Below are 24,529 nucleotides of genomic sequence, written 5' to 3'. Positions count from 1 at the left end.
GTTAGAAGAGGGATTTAAATCAAATCCTTTGCATTTGATTAGACCACTAAAAAGTAGGCGGGGTTAGAGTTTAGAGAGCTACAGTAGGTGGACTGTTGGCTCTGCACACCCCCACTTCCACTGTTAGTTTAAGGGGAGGACAAAGATAAATAAATAGGACAGTTGACTCATTGATTTAGAAATGAGAACAAAGGTTTTGCCATCTGATATCCAAACATACATGTCTTCCTGTCTCTCTCCACATTGCTCTGTTAGTTAGTTGTGGCAACCATGGATGTATGAAGAGAACTGGGTACAACGTTGGAGGCACACAAAGCCAAAAAAGCTTGATTTCAGTAGTATGATATTACCTGGACTCTCTGCACTGTGGGAGCCATAGATCAAGCGCACAACAGACTTACAGGGACCAAGCAGCTAACTATGGTTTAGAGCTCCACTAACGTGAATAGGGATAAAAAATTATGTAATTGTGCAGTTCCTCTACACTTTTGAAATGTTGTCAGACTGAATTAATCAAATCCTGATAGTAAAACTGGTCTTTTCACAGTGGTTGTGACATGAAAAAATTGTATCCACTGATTTACAGACGTCTCTTTCATAGTGTAAGCGGAAAAAGCGTGAAAAAGCGGTTTGGAGCCCCAATGGCATCACCTGATGGACCCGGAAGTTGTAAGTCCACAACTGGCTTCAAAGCCCAGCGCTGTTCCTGGGGGCTTAACTACAACTCACAAGTGTTGAAGTATGGTTTTATATGACCGGTGTGGCAAACTAGTCGACCAAAGTCACATTTGATTGGATGAACTTTTCTACTTACTCCTATTGTTACTCTATTAGGCAATGGTTTTTGCTTTTGCTCCTAGAAAACACTTTTATGTTGTGTGTTTTTTGCCAGATATTTATTACTTCTAAAACTGGGCCCAGTGAGTGACCCTGACCTGGGGAACCAACTAGTTGTCTGGTTGTGACTGGTTGTGAATCGTTGAAATTGTGGTTACTGTACTCCTTAGGGATAAATACAGTTCTATTGAATTGAACTGAATTGAATTAAACGCCCCTGAGTGAGTCATCAACGTTTGAAACTCTTTTATTTGGTTTTACAGAAAATTAAAACACAGGGATTTTGATGTAAGAATCCCCTGATACTGCTTTTTTTACATATATATTTGGCATAAAACATGAGATAAATGATCACTTAACACAGAGACACAGGACTAAAACTGGGTGAATGCATTTTTCATCTCACTGGGTCTTTACTGGCAGTGGTTAACTTCCCTTTTTTGGCAAAATGTTTTACATTCCACTTAAAACATCTCAGCAAATCTCCCAAAATAGCAAGACATTCATCACTTAAATGCTTAAAAGGGGCATGACCATGTGAGGATAATGCACTGAAGCAGCCTAAATGAATCCCTTAGTTTAACAATGTCAATCCCACACTTGTAGCTCTTATATAGTATGTTTTTCAGTGTGTTCGGGTAGCTGTTTGCTGTTGTGAGTGTGGGCGTGCCAACAGATATCAGCCAGTGGAGAAGGCAGGTATGGATCTCATTGTGAGGCTGAGGTAGGCATGTTGATGAAGCCGCCGCTGCCTCGATGCTCTGTCCCTTCAGCCTGTTAGCTGCAAGTCCCGAGGGGGAATGCTAATAGGAGGAGAGGCATCCTCTTGGAATATATAATGCCACTAGCAGACAGAGCTGTGCTGCCCGAGGGAGTGGCATCATTCCCCGTGAGTGATGACTCATTAATTTATTCTCCGCTGGTTTATCCTGAAAGCCACTAATCCTGCATTCAGTAGATTCATAATTCAGAGCAGTTTGTTCCGTTAGATAAAGTACATTTCACGATCTTTATGTCTATTGGTGTATAATGGATGGTTTGTAAAGGTGCTCGTTTCACTGATTTATTTACGCAGAAACTATTTTGTTTTACATAAGAAGAGAATTTATACAAATGATAGAAATGCAGCATAGTTTATGTTCATCTCTGAACGCTTCCCAGATAATTTCCACAAATACAACATTTCTTATCTTGATTTATTCCCAGCAAGTCAAATGAGCACGCTTGCTATTTCCCATTAACTCCACATTCACGTCTCCCCCATGCAGCATGTTAATGGTAGATTTCTCCATAACAGTTATTCTCCTGAGAGACTCCAGCCAGCAGCCCTCTGGTCATTAGCCAGTCTCTCCACCCTCTCGGCTCCTGCAGTGCTACATAATCAGAAAGATCTGAATTGCCAAGAAAAAGTGAATGTGTGAGAATTTCATTTGGATGGTGACTGCAAAAACAAACCATCTCACCTAAAAGATGTTTCAGCGTTAGGAACACTGTGTTATGGTGTCGCTGATAAATAATAACATCTCAGCTGTGATTACACAGAGATCCACCATCATCAATACTGTATCGAGCCAACGATGGTTCTCACTGACATCATCAAGGTTCATCTGTCAAGAGTTGCGTCCCTTTTTTGTTGTATTTGTCGCTGAATCTCACTTTCCTCACTGCCTGTTTAAGACCTGTACAGTCTAATGCAACCCAGTGCAAGAAAGTAAGGCTGTACGCGACTCAGACTTATATTAGTTGATCGGATTTGACTGTTTAATACGATTATTCGATCAGTTCTTCCTTTTTTATTTTATATAGAGTTTGAGCACGGTTTGGGAGGGCGATCAGGGTGACAGCGACGTTCACATAATATAATAAGTAAGCCAAGTTAGTCCTTTGAGCTAATATGTGCGAATTACACTCACAACAGTTTGGAAATGTGCCACAGCATCTTTTGCCGACATTAGATATCAAACAAAAGCCACTGTACGTACGAGACTGTATTGTACTAAGTTGCTCCAAGCTGTAAACTCTCCACATCTAAGCAGAAGGCAGAAGATAACATTATCTCAGAGCCTGACTGGGCAAAACCCCTCTTCCTCTGGGCAGCTGCCTCCGTCTCACTCAAGTTGTTTTCTCATTAAACTCCGGAAGAATATCCAGAGAATTAGGTGCGGACATTGTCTGGAGTTTCCCTTTACACAACAGGAGATTGTCCGTGTCAGAGGCATTCTCACCTACTGGAAATACTCTGTTTGGTTTAGACAAGGGGGGAGGGAGGATGACATGATATGAATTACACCGCAGTCCCGTAGTCAGTTTGTAATTTGGTATAAACATCAGTGTCTCTTGCTGTTCTTTGAATTTCTCGGACGATTTCAGCTTTGGCCTTTATCAGCAGAAGGTCCTGAATCATGTCATCGCTCCAGTTTGAAATTTTTGTTGCCATGTTCCTTTAAATGACCCTTCCTCTTCAGCCTTGATGTTTTTTTTCTTACGGTTTTGCGGAAGCTGCGTGATAGAAACATCAACAACATGCCCACTCACTCACTTTGAATCCTCTGGATAATTACCTGCTCTAGTCACACATGGGGTCAATCGGACATTACACAGACTGCGTACAAGGGAGTTAGCAGGGTGAAGTCCATTTAACGTCCGATCCAAATGATTCAGACATTTGCGTTCTCACATACAGCTTCTCTGGGTACTGTCTACAGAAAGGGGTTTCAGACTCACCCTGGGTCTGGGTCTGCAGCTGCCTTTAAATTCACACTTACTGACCAAAAAAACGACTGCTCGACTTGATGAATCTCAGTCGACTGTGGGGTCTCACACTGATGATTCCAATCTTTGTCTTTCAGGGGGCAGCTCCACAAGAAACTGTGCCTTTGTGGAGCTTTTTATGTTCCTTATTTGTGAAAACACTGTCACAGGTTTTAATTGTGATTTTGAGGACACAGTTTTGGAGTTGTGTTGAATTCTGATTAGATAACACCTTTAAACATAATTCATTGTGTGATCAAGATTGCTAACACCTGCTAATAAATGTGGCTTTCCCTTTCCACAGAGGCTGCCAATGGGAACGTCCCCGCAGGCCAGCGCCCTCCACCTCGCATCCGCAACGTTCAGATCAACAACCAGATCGTCAAGCTCAAGTACTGCTACACCTGCAAGATCTTCCGACCACCTCGAGCATCTCACTGCAGCATCTGTGACAACTGCGTCGGTAAGAAAAGTGCTCTGATCTGCTGTCAGAGGCTTCACAGAGTGAGAAGACAGCTCATTGAAATCAGTTTATTTCAGTTTTTCAGAAATAGAAAGGTGAGTAATGTTTTGTGAGGAAAAATAGCTCCCTGACGTGATGATTATTACTGAAGCCTCGATCTTAATTACCTCTCTGCAATCATTTTTCACATAATGAAAAGAAATAGAAACGATAGCTTTATAAATAAATGTTGGGCTGAGCAGACAGAGTGCAAAAGATTTAGAAAACTGAATCAGACGAGCCGACAACGGGACTGTTTTTTATGGAATGTGCTTTGAATTATGAAGGCTGTTTGAACTCTGTGTGTGTGTGTGTGTGTGTGTGTGTGTGTGTGTGTGTGTGTGTGCGCGCGTGCGTGCGTGCGTGTGCGTGCGTGTAGCCGTGGCATCTCTCAACCCTGCAGAATAACAGTGATTTGGCTTCTGATGATTGAGGAATGCGTCTGAAGGGAGTGTAGCGATATGAGAGGAGACAGTGGAGGCTCAGTGAGGGAATAAGCGCTCAGTCATTCTGAACACTGGTTCATCTGTGTCCACCTGCTGTATACACACACACACACACACACAGAAACACACACACATAGTCTAAGCATGACACAGCAGCGTGCCTCAGTCCCCTTTTTTTACTGCAGTCATATTTTTTCTTCCTCAACCCAACATCATTTATAGCGGTTAAAGTCTCTCAGAAAATATGCAGCATAATAAAAAACTGCTTCACAAATTATATTTGTTTGTACCCGGAGTCTACTCTGGTTAATGTATTATGAGATATCTGATGCACAGTATAGTTTTAGCTCTGTATAAGGAACATTAGAGTTAAATTTAAACAGTAACTTTGGGGGTAAAGTGCTGGTCTGGCTCCAGACCTCTGAATTATCAGTGACTCAAATGGACAAAATGGCAATTTTTGTTTGATTATCAAGCTTGTAAAGTGTTTTCACAGCTTTAATTTGAAAGTTTTGATGTCCATATTGAGTGAACAACATAGAGGTTTACTGTCCTGCTGTGCTCTATATACAGTCTAAAAACACAATAGACACAAGGAGTTCTCTGTGAGGCTTCATCCTCTGGAGACTAAATGTTTCATGGCAATAAATTAATTAATTGTTGAGATATTTCAGTCTGAATGAAAGGAGGACTGAATGAAAAGGTTCCTTAAACGGACAGTGTAACTTCACATCAAATTTTTTAATCATCAGCAAATTCCTCTCATCTGTAGTGCTTTTTATCAGTGTAGATTGTTATGATGTTAGTTGCAGAGTGTTGAAGATAACAGCTGTAAACATGTCTGCCTTCTCTTGAATGTGATAGACTTAGATGGCACTCGGGTTGTGGTGCTCAAAGGGTCAAAAAATCTATTTGAAAAACTCAACAGCAATGTCTCTTTCCAGAAATCATGACCTGGTTACTCAAGATAATCCACAGACCTTGTTGTGGGCAGTTTCATGTATTCAACTATTTTCTTTCTAACTATGCTAGCAAACCATATCACCACACAGAAGGAAGACTGCCTCTACTCATAGACAGACAGAGGAAGATGTGAGCATTAATGCTGTCCTCATCAGCTGAGCTGTAATGTTCGCTAGCTAAGTGGTGCTAGATGAGAGTAAGTAACAGTAGATGCATGCGTCCTTCTGCGCAGTGATATGATTGACAGGTGTAGTTCAGTAGAATGAAAATAGTTCCCACATAAAACTGCACAAAACAAGGTTTGTGGAGTAAGCGGGTCATGATTCCTGGAAAGACACATTGATGTTGAGTTTTTGAAATGTATTTTGTGGCATCACAAGGTGAGTGTCATCTAGTTCCACAATATTGGAGAGAAGGCAGATATTCCCAATACTTGACAAGTCACACTAAAACAATCTAGACTGATAAATAGCAAGGGTACAGGTGATTTGGGTGTGAGCTGTCCCTTTAAAACTAAAATTGGAACATCTCTACTCTGTAAATAATAAAAGTGATCCACTTATTTTATCCTTATATCTGCGAGCTGCTTCACATTGCTCGTGTTTCTGCCTCGATGTTTTCTGTATAATGTTGTGAAACTGCATCCAGGGAGTGCAGCAGACACACCGCTGCACTCCCTGCTGTCCGTTTGACCCTGCCCTGCTTTCATCTGGCTCTCCTCCAAATTATAGGAGAGCAAAGGCAGCGAGGAAGTGATCACTATATTTAGACTGCAGGTTTACAGAAGCTGATGCACAAAGCCGTCTTTGACTAAAAGACTGCAGCTGGTGTATTTTTAACATTTGTTTGTCTGCCAGAAGTATCTGCTTTCTATGAAAAGTTGTGAGTGTAGCCTCTGGTGTAATTTACATATTTTTATAAGGTGACCTTTTTCTCTTCTTCACAGACCGTTTTGATCACCACTGTCCATGGGTAGGCAACTGTGTGGGCAAGAGGAACTACCGATACTTCTACATGTTCACCCTGTCGCTCTCCCTGCTCACCATTTATATCTTCACCTTCAACATCGTCCACGTGGTCATGCGTGAGTATCCTGTCAGTCATTTGTCAGATCAGAGGGAACAGACAGGTACAACATGTCAGAGAGTAGTACATGCATTGCTAAAGGATTGTGACAAAACAGGAAGAGCGACCTGTGACACGAGCTCAGTCAGCTTTACATGTAAATGCAAGTGCTGAAACTATGACCTGATTCAGACCAGGCTTTTCCTACACTGTGACATGACATGCAACAGCAACCGACAGCTTGACATGATCCCTCTTTCATCCTCATCCCCCTGCTTCCTTGTTCTATCCAACGCAGACAGCAGGAAGACAGAGAGACGAGGAAACAATGTGTTTCTAGTCAGGATAATTAGCTCTGGGCTTGTTATCTTAATACTGGAGTAATTGTGTCTTTTCAGTACAGGAAAAATGAATAAGGAAGCAGCGGGATTTTATTTAGAAAGTCTTTTCTTTTTAACTTCTCTCCCCGTGTTGCTCTGTTCACAGGTTCAGTGGATAATGGCTTTTTGAACACTTTGAAGGAAACACCTGGAACATATCCTTTTAAGCTCTGACCACAGTATATATCACAAAAACAGCTGCTGTGGGGGCCATGGTTGCCAGATTTCCTAGAATAGAAAATGAAAAACGTCAAAGAGACTTTTCAAGTATTCCAAAACCTCTTCCCGAACAGTGATCTCCCAGTAATAGCTTAGAAACCAGGCACAGCAGGCCCGTCAAGCTTGGATTTCCTAACATGTCCTTTTGTAGCCTTTCCAGGCCAGCCATTAGAATTTATGGACAGGGGGACAGCATTTTCCAAATTGGGCCCCTCATCTACACCCACTCCATCACCATCACCACCCACCTCTAGGTCTAACACTGTCACAGGCAATTTCAAATAAGCTCTTGGCCATTAGCCTTGTAGTGACAGAGATGGAGTCTCTAACAACCATTTCCAAATCCGGTGTTAGAGACCCGTCCAGGCCATGCTCCGTTTCGCATACATTTACTCAATGTGATTATAAAGCACAAAAAGTAAAGTCAGTTATATCAAAACACAGAGAATTTCTGTCTTTCTAATAAAACTGTGACATTTATATTCAATCTATTACCTTAAAACAAAACATGGAGAGAAAAAAACCCCTCCAGCGACTTATTAGAGAAAAGTAAAATTAAAAATTGATGGAAATAAATTACTGCAAGGCATCAAATTATAACATCAAACCACGAGTGAACACATTCATTTACTCTTAATCTATCACCATTTCCAAATCCAGTGTTTATAATTAGTTATTTTCTGCAATACAGAGACTGTTTAGGGAGACAGGTACACAGAAATATTTAAATGCACGATTTTCTAAGAAGGCAATACCACTTTTTCTCTCGCCAAATTCTAGCCTAACTTGGTAGCATATTTAGCCCCTTCTGGACAAGATAGCATCACGTGTGTATCAATGAATGCTCTAGGTTGTCTAGTTTTAAATGATACCAGTATCATTAAAACTGAGCCTCACTTTTGCCACATTGTACCATATTTGGGGGGGGTGACAGGTTGAAATCAGTCTCTAATGATAACAATATATTTATTTGTCATGTAAAAACATGACTTGTATTTTAAATGCCTGAAACACTGATTAGTCTTCATTCTTAAAGCTTTTTCTCTTGTAGCAAGGAGAGAAAACACACTCTAAAAATCTGACAGTGTTATGTTAGAACAAAATAAATGTCTGATCTTAAAATTCTCCTTATTATACTCACAGTACTTGGACTGACTACACTGCAGTTATAAAGAACAGTGCTGTTTCTTTATAGTCTTGTACTCAGATTGTTAAAGAGTGACCTTTGTGCTTCAGTTACTGAACACAACTACATGTATATAGCAATCAAGTGCACATTTAAAGGCCCAGTGTGTAGGATGAGGGGGATATACTTGAAGAAATGGAATATAATATGATAAGTATGGTTTCTTTAGTGTATAATTACATTAAAATTAGTGGTTGTGTTTTCATTACCTTAGAAGGAGCCATTTATATCTGCATAGGGAGCAGGTCCTCGTTGATGGAGATTGACATGTTGCACTGCCATGTTTCTACAGTAGCCCAAAATGTACATACCCAATACTGGCTATAGATAGGGTCCTTTGCGTTTTTGTGTCGGCCACCATAGATAGAAGCCCCTCTACAGAGGATTGTTGACCATTTGTTTGGGAGAGGAAGAGACCTCTGCAGATAATTCGGCTACTAGTAAAAACCTCCTGAATGATGAACACTTAAGGAATCCTAAACAGGAGAAGTTTCAGCTGGTTGCAATTTGTGATCTTCACCACCAGATGCCACTAAATCCCTCTAAATCTTAAACACTGTTCCTTTGAGATCCCTTTAACAATTTTTTTTGTGTAACAAATCAGCTGGAAACATTTAAAAGTCAATGAGACTAACTAGCTAGTTTTCTGCAGCTGATAAATATGCTAGTGACAGTCATTTCAGCCGGAAAAATCACTGGTCACCAGATGGAAAGAGAAGCTGCTTGCAATAGTAATGCCTCAACATCAACTGTAGAGTAACAGAGAGGATGAACACATGATCATGTGAAAGTAGTTTGAGATTTTATTAATGGAACTGAACTAAATTCCAGCTGGATATTTCTCCTTTTTTTGCACAGTTAAATGAGTAATAACCTCCTGCCTTTGACCCCTTTTTATTAAATACGTTTTACAGAATTTGTTTCCCTTCACCAACCGTCACTGTCTTTAATCATGTTGCATAACTGTCTGCCATTCTGCCGTCACCTGCTGTCCGCTGTTTAATCAGTGACCACGTGTCAGGCAGAAAGCATCTGTTGCTGTTTTCTTAACTCGAGTCCACTGTGCTGGAGGTGTTGGTGTGTTTCTTCACCCTGTGGTCGGTGGTGGGACTGACGGGCTTCCACACCTATCTGATCTCTCTCAACCAGACCACCAATGAGGACGTAAGTGCATCTTGCTGTCATGACTAATGCTGTCACATCTGCAGTTTGTTTCCTGAATCATCCTGTGAGGCACAGTGATGTACTTTGCATGTAGTTTGTTTAGGTTTCACATTGTCTCTATGCAAATGAACCATGACTAATAAACACACGGACTAACAGTATTCACTCAGTCTTTGGTTAGTTTAGTTTTCTTTAGTAATATTATTATCAGTAGTAATTTATTCCAGATGCTGAACTTTCTTAACCATGCGCTCAAACAGGCACCATCTGTCTTGGTTTTAGACTTCAAGTGGACTCAGTATGATGAGTTTGGTCCATGCTGAGTTCTCACTCTCATTTACATTCGTCATTTCAAGTGTCGGGTAAAGTCCAGATGCATGTGTCACACTCTTTTTTTGGGTTTCATTTACACTGAAATACATATATGTGCCTCTGTTGGCCAGACCACAAATCTGATTGCAACATCTTGGTTTTCCTGGGTCATGTGTAGATCAGGGTACATCCTCCTAAAGCCCAGAGGGTGGTGATAATGCACCTCAGACATTTTTTTCCAGCCAAAAAAACACCAGAAGAAAAATAACATTCACTTTATCACTTCATTTACAACACTAATGGTTTTGCTTTGTAGCTAAAGAGAGGCAGATCTTTTACACCTTTTCAACATCTGTCTCAAAGCACTTAAACGCGTCTTGGTTACATTTGCACCATTTTTTGATATTTGACAGCTCTGCGATTTTCTTGAAATACAGAAATTTGAATAGTGGAGAACTGAGACCCGAATCTTCAAGCACTTTTGGCACTGGTGATTGGTGATCATCTGAGTTGCCACCATTAATTTCATCTACCTAAACAATCTAAGTTGCGCCAGTTGTGAATGTACCACAATCTCAGAACTCATCGGCTACCATCTGACGACAGTAAGGTCTCTGGGGGAGAGGGCCAATATTTCGGGTTGATCCAGTTTAGCCAGCAGATACTGGAGCCAAGACTTCCTCTTCCATGTGCTGTTCATTTTCGCTAATCTCTATAAATGTATAGATGCATCTCAATGTAGATACATTAAAAAAACAAATGCAAAACTAACTTGTTGTCAGACAATATCAGGTGGGCTCTAAGATTGCATTTTGGGAAAAGAATTCCGCCTCTTCAAACGTACTGTTACCATCGTTCAAACATGATTTGTCAATACTGCTTGGACTACAGACGAAAACCAGAACACTTCCTTTACCAAAATCCTGTCCCGTCACCTGCAGATTCATGTGTAGATATGCCAAATCTGTTATAGAGATTAAATGTACCAAACGCCATGTTAGAGCAAAGTCATATTCCACCATCCCTGATCCTTACTGAGATTTTAGAGAAAGAGTTAGACGTGCATTTAAAGGTGCTGTGTGTAATTTTCAGACAGTCCCTGTTACTAATGATTCCAGTGAACATTAAGTGAACTGCGGTCAGCATCTTTTTACTTTAGCTGACTTGCATGCTCTGCCCCATAGGTGTGAGCGAGCATCCTCTGCTTCGGCCAAAACAGTGATGTGACATACATGAGACTGAACATGATTGTACAGTTTTGTGTTGATACACGGGCTGGTTTTAATTCCCCAAAACAAAAGAAGGTCCCTCCATGAACTGAATGCCCTGCTGATGTTGATGCTGATGACTGTTGACCCTAGCTTTCCCCTGACGTTGGTCACATTTTAGTTTCGCCAGACAGGCTTCACTAGATAAAACTTTTTTGTGTTTACTTAGGATTGTTTTGTACTCTCTGTTGTGTTGGGTGCCAATAAAGGTACCAGATATACTTGGCTTGGTAGATCTGCACAGGGCCCTGCACTGATAGATGCCGTAACAAATTCTGAATGCCTGTATGACGCAAAGTGTATGGATGTTGTGCGCTTGCTCTGCAGACCACCAAATCATAAATCTGACAGACCGTGCATATCTGGTACCTACACCAGTAGTTTGTTTATGCTAGCTGACTCCATTTCTCAGCTAATGTTAGCTGGTGTTCACACTATTAACGCTGTAGCGGAGCTGAAGAGAAGCAAGGCTCTTGGGAAACACATATAAATGTCACATGCTTTGGTTTTTCCCAGCAATGCCATCCCAAGTCCTTTACACAGGAGTCAATCCACAGGCTGTTTTAGGCAACTGAGAAAATCAGGGAAGGTCTTAGTTTTTAACTTACGTTACAATCAGTTCAACCCTTGGCTCCTAAACAGCTATCAACATGTAAGTAGTTAAAAATAGCACCTTCAAGGTAGAGATTTGTTTTAAAATTAGATTTAGCTGAATACACACAATAAAGATGAAGTACAGTTATAAGATTGTGTGTGTAAATGTTGTCATCAGGCAGCTTGGCTTCACGTGGCTGGAAAGACAAACATACATCGCAGAGGTGTAAACACTACAATTTCTAAGACTCCAAAACTGTTTCCTTGACAACAGCTCGGCCTCGTACAGCACTGAAGGACGAAGGGCTGGTAAAGCGTGGCTTGTTAAACAAAGCTATTACACTGTAAACTACAGTAAAGCAAATACAGAAGGTGTTGAAAGAAAACAGAGCGTGAGAAAAAAAACAAGAAAGTCTAATTATAACTCAAGTTAAAACAGAGACATACAGTGTGTCACATTGGTTTGTTCCTTTTTTCTCACATGAGGCAGACTGGACCACATGAAGTGGCTGACCAGTCTCTCTGCCTGTATTGCAAAATTTACCATCCAGTTCAGCCACACTGAGACCAAATGTCAGATACAGGAACACTTTAATGCTTCTCAGAGTCTGAACCATTTGACAAATTGGCTGGTGAGCGCTCCTCTCTGCTTATGGAGCCGACGTTGTCTAATGATCTAAAAATATGCACATGAAGAGCTGCTATTCTTCATAAAAGCCAATGATAGAAGTGAGCTGAAATAAGAACAAAACCGAGCAGCTGGTTTATGACTCTCAACTTGTCAGCCACATTTAGAAAAAGCTTGTGAGGCTAAATGAGGAAAAAAGTATTGATTGCTTGATCACATTACCATGGAGTCGTTGTTGAGTCACCACACACACACACACACACACACACACACACACACACACACACACACACAGAGACACACACACACACACACAGATTCAGGCTGTTGTGAAGCAGAAGATGAGTGGTGGTGGTGGTGGTGCAGGTGGATGAATCCACAGAGGGAGTAATTTATGTTGTGTCTCTGTATGCTAACATTAACAGTGTGTATACTTCATTGGGGGCTTTGTTAGCCCAGATCTGACTGCAGAGGCTCTGACGGGAAGCTGAGAGCAGCAGCAGTGATGGTGGGAGGTTCTAGATGGCTGAAAGCAAGAGAGTGCACTCATACTTTGTTGTAATGATTAATTTATAATTCCCTTTTTTCCTTCTTGTGGGAAAGCTGGCCTCATTTTTTTCATTTAATCAGTAATGAAGCTCTGCAATGTGCACCTACAGTACAGTGTGATGTTGCTCCAGGAGTTGAAACAGTGGCCGTCGGCCCGGTCGCTTCGATATCTGTGATTTGGCCTAATAATAGAAGCATCGATACCTGCAGGGGCTGGGCACGCTGCCAGAAATACTGCTGTGGCAGAGAGGTGGGGGGAGGTGGAGAGGGAGAAGAGGAGGAGGAGAAGAGGAGGAGGAGAAGAGGAGAGGAGGAGAGGAAGATAGAAATGGTGGAATAAGGGCGAACAAGAGAAGGCACCTTGAGTGTTGTAGCTGCTCTGGTCTCTCCCATCAGATGACACATGCTCTGTCAACTGTGTCTCCTGCACACACACTCACACTCACACACATTCATACACACACAGATAGTACACAAAGGCATGCAGTACTGAAGTACCTCGTGGGCAGACTGTTGACCTACATCTACTGCAGCTAAAAAAAAGCTGTTTTCTTTGACCTGCGGCAGGGTCAGTGGGTACAAACTTCTGCTGTGCAGCCAAGCTTAGTTTAGTTTAGAGGTCAGTTATATATGTCAATCAATAATCTGCTTTTTCTTCCTTTGCATGTTTTCTGGCAAATAAAAAGCATAATGTAACCTGAATTTTTAGTAAGTTACACTTAAATCTACGGATGCACGATGTTGGATTTTTGCAGATATCTATTATGGCAGTAATTTCCAACTCAATTTTGCAGATTGCTGATAAATGCACATGTTTTTCTCCACCTTATTTCAGAACACATTAAGACGTTCTGCCTTTCAAGGTGTTCACTGGGATGACATAAGAAAACTACTTCGTCTGTGGTGACACATAAAATATGCCATATTTATTTTTACGTAACATTTTCAATGAGACAGTCCTGACAGTTGCCAGAACCAGGACAAATTTTACTTATTTTGACTAATTAGTGTTGCATAATTTAAGTGTCATCTTATTGGCCTGTCATATTGGCAGAAACGTTCTTGTGAGGACAATGCAGATATTTAGTTTTAAAGACCATCATACTGATGACTTGCCGATATTATCATGCATCCCCATTTGAATTAAGAAATTATGGGTCGATGGTTCAATCCCCGGACCGGCAGGATAAATCTGGAATAAGTGTAAAAGCAGCGCTTGTCCCTCCCTGATGACTACCCTTGAGCAAGACCCTTAACCCCATCTGCTCCAGTGGGTCAGACTCTGGTTGTACTGGGCAGTTTCCAGATGTGAATGTATGTTACAGTGTAGATGTGATCAGGCTTCCTCCTAGTAAAATCACTGTGAATAAAGAAGTAACAAAAAATGAAATAATAATTTGTTATTGCATTTTCAATGGTAGTATAACAAAAAACTAAAATGAAAAACGCAGTTATGCTACTCAAATAGTTTCATTGATAGAGATTATGAAAAAAAAGTTGGGGGCGACCTGGTAGCTCTCCTGGTGAAGTGTGTGCCCCGTGTACGTAAGGCTGAATCCTTAGCAGTAACCTTAGCAAGTTTGCTTTACTTTGCTGCATGTCATCCCCCCTTTCTCCACCTTTTCTTACCTGTCTTCAGTTGCTCTATTGACGGAGGCAAAAAATACCCCAATATTGATATATTCCAAAAAATTAATAAAGTTGTATTTGCAGCTTTACTACATGAGTGTTTGTGCTTTACTGTAGTATCTTTAGCCCTTCTTACATAAACAACAACAAACCAAATGACAGCAGCATCATCTTGCTCCAGTGTGTGATTATAGACTGCACAGCGGCATCGTGAAATCACAAGAGGTGTGACGAGTGTGACATGTAACGCATCAGCATTTGCCTCTAGTGTGACATAAAACATACATGTTCGCAGCACTTCTAAACAATAACAGTGGCATTAACATGTCAATAATAAACATGTATCGTCCCTGTTATATGGCGACTGATCTAACCTTTTGCTTGGAGGGCAAGAAGCTCCTGGACCTCACTGTTTTCACAGTTTGCAGACATTAATGGCTGCTATTTTTTTTCTTTGAGTTAGCCACTAACTGCTAACAGCTACTTTTAAATGTCCGATGATGGGTTGCCTGCATAACATGTAGGCAAAACATCACACCCATGCTGTCCATGATCCCGTCCCGCAGACTTTCCTGTTTATACAGACACTGTTACAATGCTGTTACTACCTCCCGTGGTGTATTAACAGCAAGACCACTCTGTTCCCCTGTTCCCTGATCGTACCTTCAAAATAGCATGACGAGGCAGCACAACAGCATTATATTCCCACCTTGAACGGGCAGTATAAAAAGGTCTTTTGATTGATGTTCTATTATAGTGTCTTTTAAGAGAATATTAACTATAAATAAAAACGTAGATTACATTATTTTTTCTTTAATCTGAAGAATCTGCAGGTATTCCTTTCAGGCTGTATACAGCCCCAACCACCTCCAACCAACAAGGTGGAGCAACCTGTGTGTAACCTGAGATCCCAACATTTCCAAAGATACTAAATATGTCAGGCAGAATTTTTTGGACATAGGTATAAAATGATGTACAGTACATCTAATACATTTCCATTTGATGTAACTGTGCAGAGGTAAAAACCTGTTTTGGGTTTGACTCTATCACAGAATATGTATATGATGCAGTCAGTGTAGAAAAATGTGATTTTTTTTTTTCACCCTTACAGCTACTTAAATAAAAGATGAAAACCGAATCTTTAGATATTAAAATGTGCCTCCTGTTAGCTGCCGAATAATGCATATGCATACAGTACAGTGTGGGAGGAGTCCTTATTACTGGGAGAATCCTTTGCATGAATTCTCAGATTTTTCAATGAATTATTAAAGTGGTTGTAATCTTGCGGTGCTCGTTCGCACCCGTTGGCACACAGAGTTCCCATTAAACCAGGAATCATTAAATCCCGACAAGATCCTTTTTAGTAGGTCAAAGCCGAGCCCGTGGGAATAACATCTAAAAACAGGAGCCATGCTTTTGAATAAGGTATAAGCACAGGGAAAATCAGGGAAATGGTCTGGGAAGGCTTGCTGCTCCAGTGATGTGTACATTTTGTTTTTGCCACAGATTAAAGGATCCTGGTCGGGGAAGAACAGAGTGCAGAACCCATACAGCCACAAGAACATCATCAAAAACTGCTGCGAGGTGCTCTGCGGGCCGACGTACCCGAGGTAATCCCACATCTTTATCGTTTCATTTATTGTCATGTTGTCTGTATTAAGATTTTGCTGTCTTCCTGCTGTAATCAATGAGCTCTGTATCAGTGCCTGTGATAGATTAGACTGTTAGATCTGCTCCTCTCCTACTTCTCGTCCCGCTGAGTAACGAGCGGGACGCAGTTTGTGACTGATTGTTTTGTCTCGCTCTCCAGCGTCTTGGACAGAAGAGGAGTGATGCAGGAAGACTCTGCTGTTTCTGCTACGTCTGCTGCACCCTCCTCCTCCAGCAGTAGCAACCCAGTGTCACAAACCACAGTGAGCGCACGCACACACACACACACACACACACACACACAGTACCCTCCCCCCTCACACACTCCTCTGGCTCTAAAGTGGATCGAGGCTGCAAAGCACAGAGTAGTGAATACAGAGCAGACATAAAACAGTCTAAACCAATTACAGAGAGTGTTGGAGAGAAGAAAGGATGTGTGTGTGTGTGTGTGTGGGAGAGGAAAGCACTTTTTTATCGAAGTGACATTGATGATCCATCTTGAGATACATGGATGTGGAGCCATTTTGTGGCTATGGATTCATTTGTTATATATTCTCCTAATATTGACAGGGTTCCTACAGCTCAAGCGCTCAGGTGTGGTCGAGGCTTTAGATAAAGGTAATGACCAGTGGTCAGACCATAAGCAGCAGGCATCAGAGAGGAAACTACGAAAATGTCAGACAAAGCACAGAAAAAGATGCAAATATAGCAAACAAGAGTGGATGTTGTATGCTGTAAAGCCCTGTGAGGCAAATTGTGATTTGTGATATTGGGCTTTATAAATAAAATTGATTGATTGATTGATTGATTGATTGATTTATTGATTGATTGATTGATCTGTGGTTGGCTGTCACCCTCATTTTCCCTGGTGATATTGTTTACAAACAATAACCGACAAATCCTGCATAGTATACAGCACAGAATTAAATCTAAGACCAGTTTTAAAATCACCAAATTGAAGAAAAAAAATCATGACCCAGCATTAACAAAACTAGGAAACAGCTGCCGTTAAAATCCTAAAATCCTATAAAATCTTACTTACCATGTTTTTTAAAACTTTAGAAAGATTGATTTAAGACATTTTATTACCATTCAAGGCCTTATTTTAGTTTAATGAATTTTAGGATCAGTGGGAACCCTGTAGCTAGGTCATTGGGGTGGAGTTTCTCTCATCAGTGTTGCTGTAGATCATGTTCACATTATTATGTTTCACTGCCGCACAGGTACCGCAAGACCTGATCTCATTGAGTATTGCGCAGTAAAAACTATATTTTTAACTACTTCATATCACAGTGATTATGGAAGATTATGTTGATTTACCCAAGAGTGGTAACAAGATAGTTTATGCCCCTTACTGTAATTAAAAGTCTTTAATAACTGTCATTATTTGTTTAAGAAAGTTAGTTTATGCCTACCATACACTAAAAGACTTTTAAAAGACTAAAGTCTGGTACCCTCTTAAGACAGTGTGAGGTTTTAGTTATATGGTATAGAATTTGCAAAGACTGGGAATCTTGCAGGGTCACTGTTTGCAAGACTACAACTAGATTCCATTTGAGATTATTTCCCATCCTGCTCTACGCCAAACTAGACCAAAATACTATGTGAAGTTCCTTCTAAGGAATATGAAATATTAACAATTCCATAAGTGTCTGCAAAAATGCATCACTCTAGAAACACAAGATCAAAGGCACCATATGTCGACAGTATTCTTGTCAGTCGACATCAGTACAATCGATAAAGATAAACTGTATTTGCTTACAAACAAAAAGTCTCCCAGCCTCTATTGGTTAGCTGTTCTATTTTAGTGGGAGCAGACTGTGTGAATGAGAGGTGAACTGCTTAAAAAATTAAGATTTCTCACTAAAATAAATGCTGGTTGGTGGATCAGATACATGCTGAATTGAACACCAACTCTTGTTCACTCCACAACTCCACCAGTTTCTCCTCCTTTACCACAGTACAAGAGAGCCAAGACTTGTTCACATTCTTGCGCCTCCCTGCAGTCCCCTCCATGTTTACTGTCAACCCAGTTTGCTGCTTCCTGTTTTGAGCTGGAGAGAGTGCAGCTATTGTTTGTTGACAATGTTCACATCATTGAACTTAACTTAACTACGACTAAAAACTTAAGATAATATTGAACATATTTGAATTCGCTAGAACGTCAAGATGAAAGAAAAAAAAAAACAGCTCAGACTGAGTTTTATGACCACCTTACACCAAATGATTGAGATCAAGAGAGTGTGCCACAAATGTGGTAAAACTCTCATGAATTTATTCTGACATTGTAAATTTGTCTGCGACAGAGAAGTTACTTGAAAAGTTGGTTGGTGTTCGGCCAGCATTGGTCGTATTTCACTGCGTCCACAATGCTGTTGCTCTTCCAGGAGCATCAGAACCAAGGCAGTGAAACTGATATTTTGTGGAGCTATTTATAGTCAGAACTCAACAAGGAGAAGAGTAATCTATTTTTTCTTATAAATATAAATAAAACGTTCCAGTTTGATCTCTGTGCTTTTGCTGTTGGGATACAGAGACTCTACCTGAGTACGACTCTCCAACACTCAGCTGCTGTTTGGTGTTGTATCACAGATGCTGCTGTAGATAATTATCATATTTTTTTAGCAACATCCAGCAGCCGTTTTATGTCATTCTGTTGTTTTGTTGATTTCTTATATGGTGGGGAAAGAAGAGTTCTGCTCTGCTAGACATGTGTGTTTAAAATCCTGAAACAGTGAGTCAGTTCAGACACAAATGACCCTCTTGTTTGCATGTTATCGCTCCTATACCTCCTATCGCTGCAGCTCAGTTTATCACCAGTGTCTCTCCCTTTCCTCTCTCCACAGAAAACCACGGCTCCACTCATCCCTAATGAGCACACACCTGATGATGCCAAGCCGAGCATTGCGGTCTCAGCAGAAAAGAGCGCCTCCCCCAAAGAGGAGCTCCCTCCTGCTTCAAAGGTCCCGCCCCTGGCTTCTCCCGAGACTGATGCAGAAGCATCCATCGCCAAGGACAAGGGCCATTAGCTGCATGAGGGGGCGGCTCTCGTCGTAGCCACTCCCCCGACATCCTGCCCAGTCAGGAACTGAAACATTAATAATCAACTTGTGATTACTGTGCGGGTGACTCAGTTATTCTCCGACTGCCGCCCTACATTCCACCAGAAGAGAAGAGTTTCTGCGGCAGCTCCTCCTCTTCCCTCCTCTCCTCACCAGTAGCTGCAGAGCTGTTTGATTGACACTTGCTCCTGCAGGAGGCGGATGGGGTGATTTAATGGAAAGTCAGCAGCTTTTCTGTCTCCTGAACACTGCATGGAAAAGACACGCAGGGGGAGAAGCTGCTGGAAGAACTGCAGAGGAAAACAAAACTCTCCAAGCATATGACATCCCCGCAGGTCACCTGTGGGTCACTCTAATTGTCAATACTACTTTTATTCTTTATTTAAAATTGCATAATGACATTTATTGTGAGAGGCCAGTTCAAATATACTCCTTGCAAGTGTCTGGCAAAGACGATATTACTTCTGGACATGTATAAAACTTCATACATACGGTCAGTTCTCTGTTGTGTGCACATTACATGCCCTATGCAAACCATGAGACGGCTGGACAAGCAGCTTTGTGATGATGAGAGTTAACACCTGTCAGTCAGTGAGTACACATGATGTCCAGGCAGGAGGAGGACATGCAAATCTTTAGCTGAGATATCCTAAAGGCTCCTTCCAGGCAAGTGAAAATCTACCTTGTATTCTGATATTGCTGCATTCAGTACTGTTGTTACTTACGTGCATCTTTTGTTTTTCTAAAGTGATCCAGACCAATGCCTGTCCTTCCATTTTTATATAATCAAGGATGTAGTGTGACGTCGGTGCTCTGAAATAGATGAAATTGCTTGGTGAGTCTTGTATCCAGGAGACGCTCAGCCCAGTCCCAGTATGTGTGTGAGAGAGACGACCTGACTTCTGATGATAGTAGACACTAGTAGTAACAGTGCCTTATCATGTAATAGTTGCACTTTCAGATGCAACTGAGGTCGACCAACAGAGGAGCCCTTGATCCGTTCTAACCACTGACACAGTGTTCAATGAGAAATGACGACTTTTATCAGTCTGGTGGTTCCCAGCCTGTAGGTTTGGACCCCCACAAATAGTTTCAAGATCATCTAAGGCAGTGGTTCACAACTGATCCAGCCACAGTGTCCAGATTTCTTTTCTCTCCTTCGTCATTAGTTCAATGTCCACACAGTCTAAAATATTCAGCGCCATCCTTGCATATGGCCATGTCATTGAGCTAGTTTGCTATCTCTGTTAAGTGGCTGCTGTCGGTTAGTCACCCACTCTACAGCAGAGAACAGCACTTCAAAATAAAAGCTCTGTGCTGGAAATTTACTGCACTTAAAAGTAAAGTGTGTTTTTTTTTAACAAAACTGACATGTTTGCAAGTCACTTGCGGTCCATTCAGAATGGACCATGACCCGCCAGTTGAGAACCACTGATCTAAGGGGTCATGAGATAATTAAAGAAATAGTTTGAAATTTTGGGAAATAGGATATTCACTTTCCTGCAGAGAGTTAGATGAGATGATCGCCACCACTCTCATGTATGTGTAATGAATATGAAGCTACAGCCAGTAGCTTGTTAGCTTAGCTTAGCATAAAGACTGGAAACAAGGGGAAACAGTGAGCCTGGCTCTATCCAAAACTCAAAAATACACTTACCAGCACCTCTAAAGCTATCTGTTGATTTGTTTAAACTGTACAAAAACCTTTGTGTGAAAACAACAAGAAGTCAAGAAAGAGTTTCACCTGTACACAATAATCAAATGCAATACAGCATATTTAATTCATGAGTTTAAAGCTGCTTTCACACGGCCCTGACAACCACACTGACGACCGCCCTGACAACCACCTACCGAAGAAAGAGAAGTCAAGAAAGTCCCAAAAAGCAAATTGTTTCTTTTATAAACTATTTATTTGGCTTATTATATATGACAGTCTGGGTGTGAAAGGGGCAGAGAGAGGGGATGACATGCAGCGAAGGCCTGCAGGCTGGAATTGAACACATTGCCACTGCCGCAAGGACACTGCCTTTGTAAGTCGGACGCCTGCTCTACTCACTAAGCTACTGGGCGCCCTGCAAAGTGTTTTTAAAAGCGGCTGCTGTGGCCTCAGTCCAAGGCTGCGATGAAAGGCAGATACATTGGTGACCATCACTGGTAGAAGTGCAAGCTAGCTTGTAGCTGCATACTGTAACAAGACTAAAGAAATCACTGAAATTACCAAAGATTTATAAATGTTGGACAGCTTACCAGTCATCTATCTTTGGTGGAAATGTTTCTCTTCTGGTTGTCCTTATAGGTTGGTAGGCCTGTCTGCGTATAGAGACATCAACATAATCAGCTCCTCCATCTTGTCTTCTTTCTGCTTCCAATAGATCGGCCAAAGTCAAGCAGCTATTGCCAGAAGTTCAACAGGGTGCTGGCAGGCTGAATTTTTATTATTATTTGTTTAATCTTTGGACCAAGCCAGGCTACCTGTTTCCCCCTGTCTCCAGTCTTCTTTAGGCTAAGCTGAGCTAACCAGCTGCTGACTGTGGCGTCATCTTTAGTGTACAGACAAGAAAGGGGTATATATCTTCTCATCTTACTCTCTGCCTGAAGGCAAATAAAAAGTGAACCATCCCAGTGGTCCTTGTTTTGCTTTTAACAAGAGAGAAAAGAAACATGCTACAAATCTGTGCTTTTTTTCCTTATGAAATCCTGTGAATTTTTCTTTGGAAATTCTTGAAAATCCAATCTGAGAAGGAAATTGTACTTGTTGTTTGAACTGGTGACAGCTGGTTTTAATGAGTCACCGCTCTGACAGGTTGGGAACCACTGAGTTAGACCCTGTGAAGCAAAAACTAAGCAAAGCCATGGTTGAACTGTACATAGTTTTAGCAGGTAAAGATGTACTGAAACCCTCTCAGCTGTTTGGTGAGGAGGAAAGACTGCAGCAAAAATTTATTTTGTTTTGTTTTATAAGTACGGCCGGTGTTAATTACGCTGCCTGTGAGCTTGAGCACCTCCTCCTGCTAATCACACCAGAGCTGATCTTCCTCTGAGTTCTTTTCACTGTCTGTCCTCCCTCTATACAAACATATTAAACTCCTCTCCTTCTCCCTGCATCTTTGCTGTGACAGTTATCCTTACAGTGCGCCTAGGGCCGAGGCCGCCTCCGCTGCAGCCGTCTGTGGCAGGCTCATTATCGCCGAGAACGAAGCTGAGGCAGAGAGATCCTTTCTTTTCACACATCTGTGTATGTCAGCCTTTAATGTGGCTCGAGAGTTTATTTTGTTTTGGTCACAGATTGCTCAAGGGGACAGCATCCACACTGAGGAAAGACAGAGAGAGAAAGCGAAGCTTCTTTTAGTATTTAAATGATGTTAGCTGATAGCGAGGGTTTGTAATAGTGATTGTGTTGTATGCAAGACAGAGTTAGTATTTGTGAAATATACTTGTGTATCAGCAGCATTGTATCAGAAATCTGCCCGAGATTATTTATTATCAAGACTCCAGACAGTCACAATATCTCCTAAAGATTTTTGCCAAACAGAGTGGAAAATGAATTTTAGGATGCTGAGATTGTTGGCAGCTGTTTGATTGTTTGCATTGTACCATAACAATAATGGAGTAGTTGAAGGCATAAGATATCAGACACCCTGTATGATAAAAGCTTAATGTAAGCCTGTTCTTTTCCATTGTAGGTTCATCTGTGGATGATTTTCTTGGTTAACTGATTGATAGTTTGGTTTATATCATGTCAAAAAAGTTGACATATTGAAGTTGACATATTATTTTGTCAAACCAACAGATCCATAACTTCAAAATATTCAATTGACTATTAAAAAAAATCAGAAAAAATGTACATTTGAAAAGCTGGAACTAGCACATTTTGGGCATATGTGCTTTAAATATTAGTTGCCAATCAATTTTCTGTTGATCGACTAATCGATAGATCAGCAATAGATTAGTCTCTACACACTCTGAGAAAAGGAAAGATAAGTGACACATCTCTATTTGAAGAAGCTGTAAAGTGTGTGGCAGTATTTGTTTCTGTGAAGTATAAAAAAGTGAAATTGCTGAGTATTTGTTTGGAAAACTTTCCAATAAGAAGTACTAACTCAAGACCAGGTTTTAAAGCTGAAGTTAGTGGCTGAACTTTCTTTGTGGAAAGTATTTGAAGACAGTTTTGTGTATTTGATCGCTTTGCGTTGCTGTCACCGAGAAGCAAGAATGTATGTGATTGATACTCTATAAAAGAAGGGACAGGAGATTTTGAAAGGGACATTTGAAGTTTAATTTTTAGCTCTTAAGGCGATAGAGACTGTAGATTCAAGCTGAGCTCTTGTACGTATGATTCCTGTGTTAAATTGCCATGACGTGGTCAGATCTGAATGCTCTGATCAATCTATTACATTGCATTATGTATACAGATACAGTACTATACCATTGATGGAACTCTTTATTTATGTTCACTTTGTTTAGTATCAGCACTGTGATTATATGTATTTCATTCAATTTACTTCACTTCTTTTTACATGATCAGTGTGTCTGGTAAATAAACAATACTGTCTTATTATTATTGTTTGTCTTTTAAGATATGTTTTCTTTTGATGGGAGTTGCTTATGGATGCAATGCACTGCACTTTAGCCTCTTCAGCAAATTGCAAACACATAAGTGTGAGTAGCTGGTAAAATGTAGCATTAAAATGTAAGAACAAAAAAGTCATACAATGGTATGTCATTGAAAACAACAACAAAAGTCATAGTATAGTATGTGGTCACAAATCATGAAAAAAGTCATAGTATAATATGTCGTCCAAAATCATGAAATAAGTCATAGTATAGTATGTGGTCACAAATCATGAAAAAAGTCATAGTATAGTATGTGGTCACGAATCATGAAAAAAGTCATAGTATAGTATGTCGTCCAAAATCATGAAATAAGTCATAGTATAGTATGTGGTCACGAATCATGGAAAAAAGTCATAGTATAGTATATGGTCACGAATCATGAAAAAAATCATAGTATAGTATGTGGTCACAAATCATGAAAAAAGTCATAGTATAGTATGTCGTCCAAAATCATGAAAAAAAGTCATAGTATAGTATGTGGTCACGAATCATGGAAAAAAGTCATAGTATAGTATGTCGTCCAAAATCATGGAAAAAAGTCATAATATAGTATGTCGTCCAAAATCATGAAAAAAGTCATAGTATAGTATGTCGTCCAAAATCATGAAAAAAAAAGTCATAGTATAGTATGTGGTCCAAAATCATGGAAAAAAAGTCACAGTATTGTATGTGGTCCAAAACCATGAAAAAAAGTCATAATATACTATGTC

At 40.6% G+C, this 24,529-nt stretch overlaps 1 protein-coding gene across 2 annotated transcripts in view; it reads left to right on the top strand.

The window, feature by feature from the left end:
- Window positions 1-23,768, top strand: part of zdhhc9 (zinc finger DHHC-type palmitoyltransferase 9) — a 48,147-nt gene extending 24,379 nt beyond the window's left edge. For both annotated transcript variants that reach the window (XM_050042128.1, XM_050042127.1), the window contains exons 4-10: window positions 3,893-4,051; window positions 6,446-6,583; window positions 7,051-7,099; window positions 9,411-9,513; window positions 16,000-16,103; window positions 16,304-16,406; window positions 18,990-23,768. In XM_050042128.1, the coding sequence (XP_049898085.1) occupies window positions 3,893-4,051; window positions 6,446-6,583; window positions 7,051-7,099; window positions 9,411-9,513; window positions 16,000-16,103; window positions 16,304-16,406; window positions 18,990-19,172 (839 nt within the window). In that variant the 3' untranslated portion in view covers window positions 19,173-23,768. The remainder of the gene's footprint in view (window positions 1-3,892; window positions 4,052-6,445; window positions 6,584-7,050; window positions 7,100-9,410; window positions 9,514-15,999; window positions 16,104-16,303; window positions 16,407-18,989) is intronic.
- The last annotated feature ends 761 nt before the right edge of the window (window positions 23,769-24,529 follow it).

This window comes from Epinephelus moara, chromosome 4 (assembly GCF_006386435.1).
Source record: "Epinephelus moara isolate mb chromosome 4, YSFRI_EMoa_1.0, whole genome shotgun sequence".
NCBI classification, from domain to species: Eukaryota; Metazoa; Chordata; class Actinopteri; order Perciformes; family Serranidae; genus Epinephelus; species Epinephelus moara.
The sequence above is the reverse complement of the archived record's forward strand: the minus strand, read 5'-3'. Positions and strand labels throughout refer to the sequence as shown.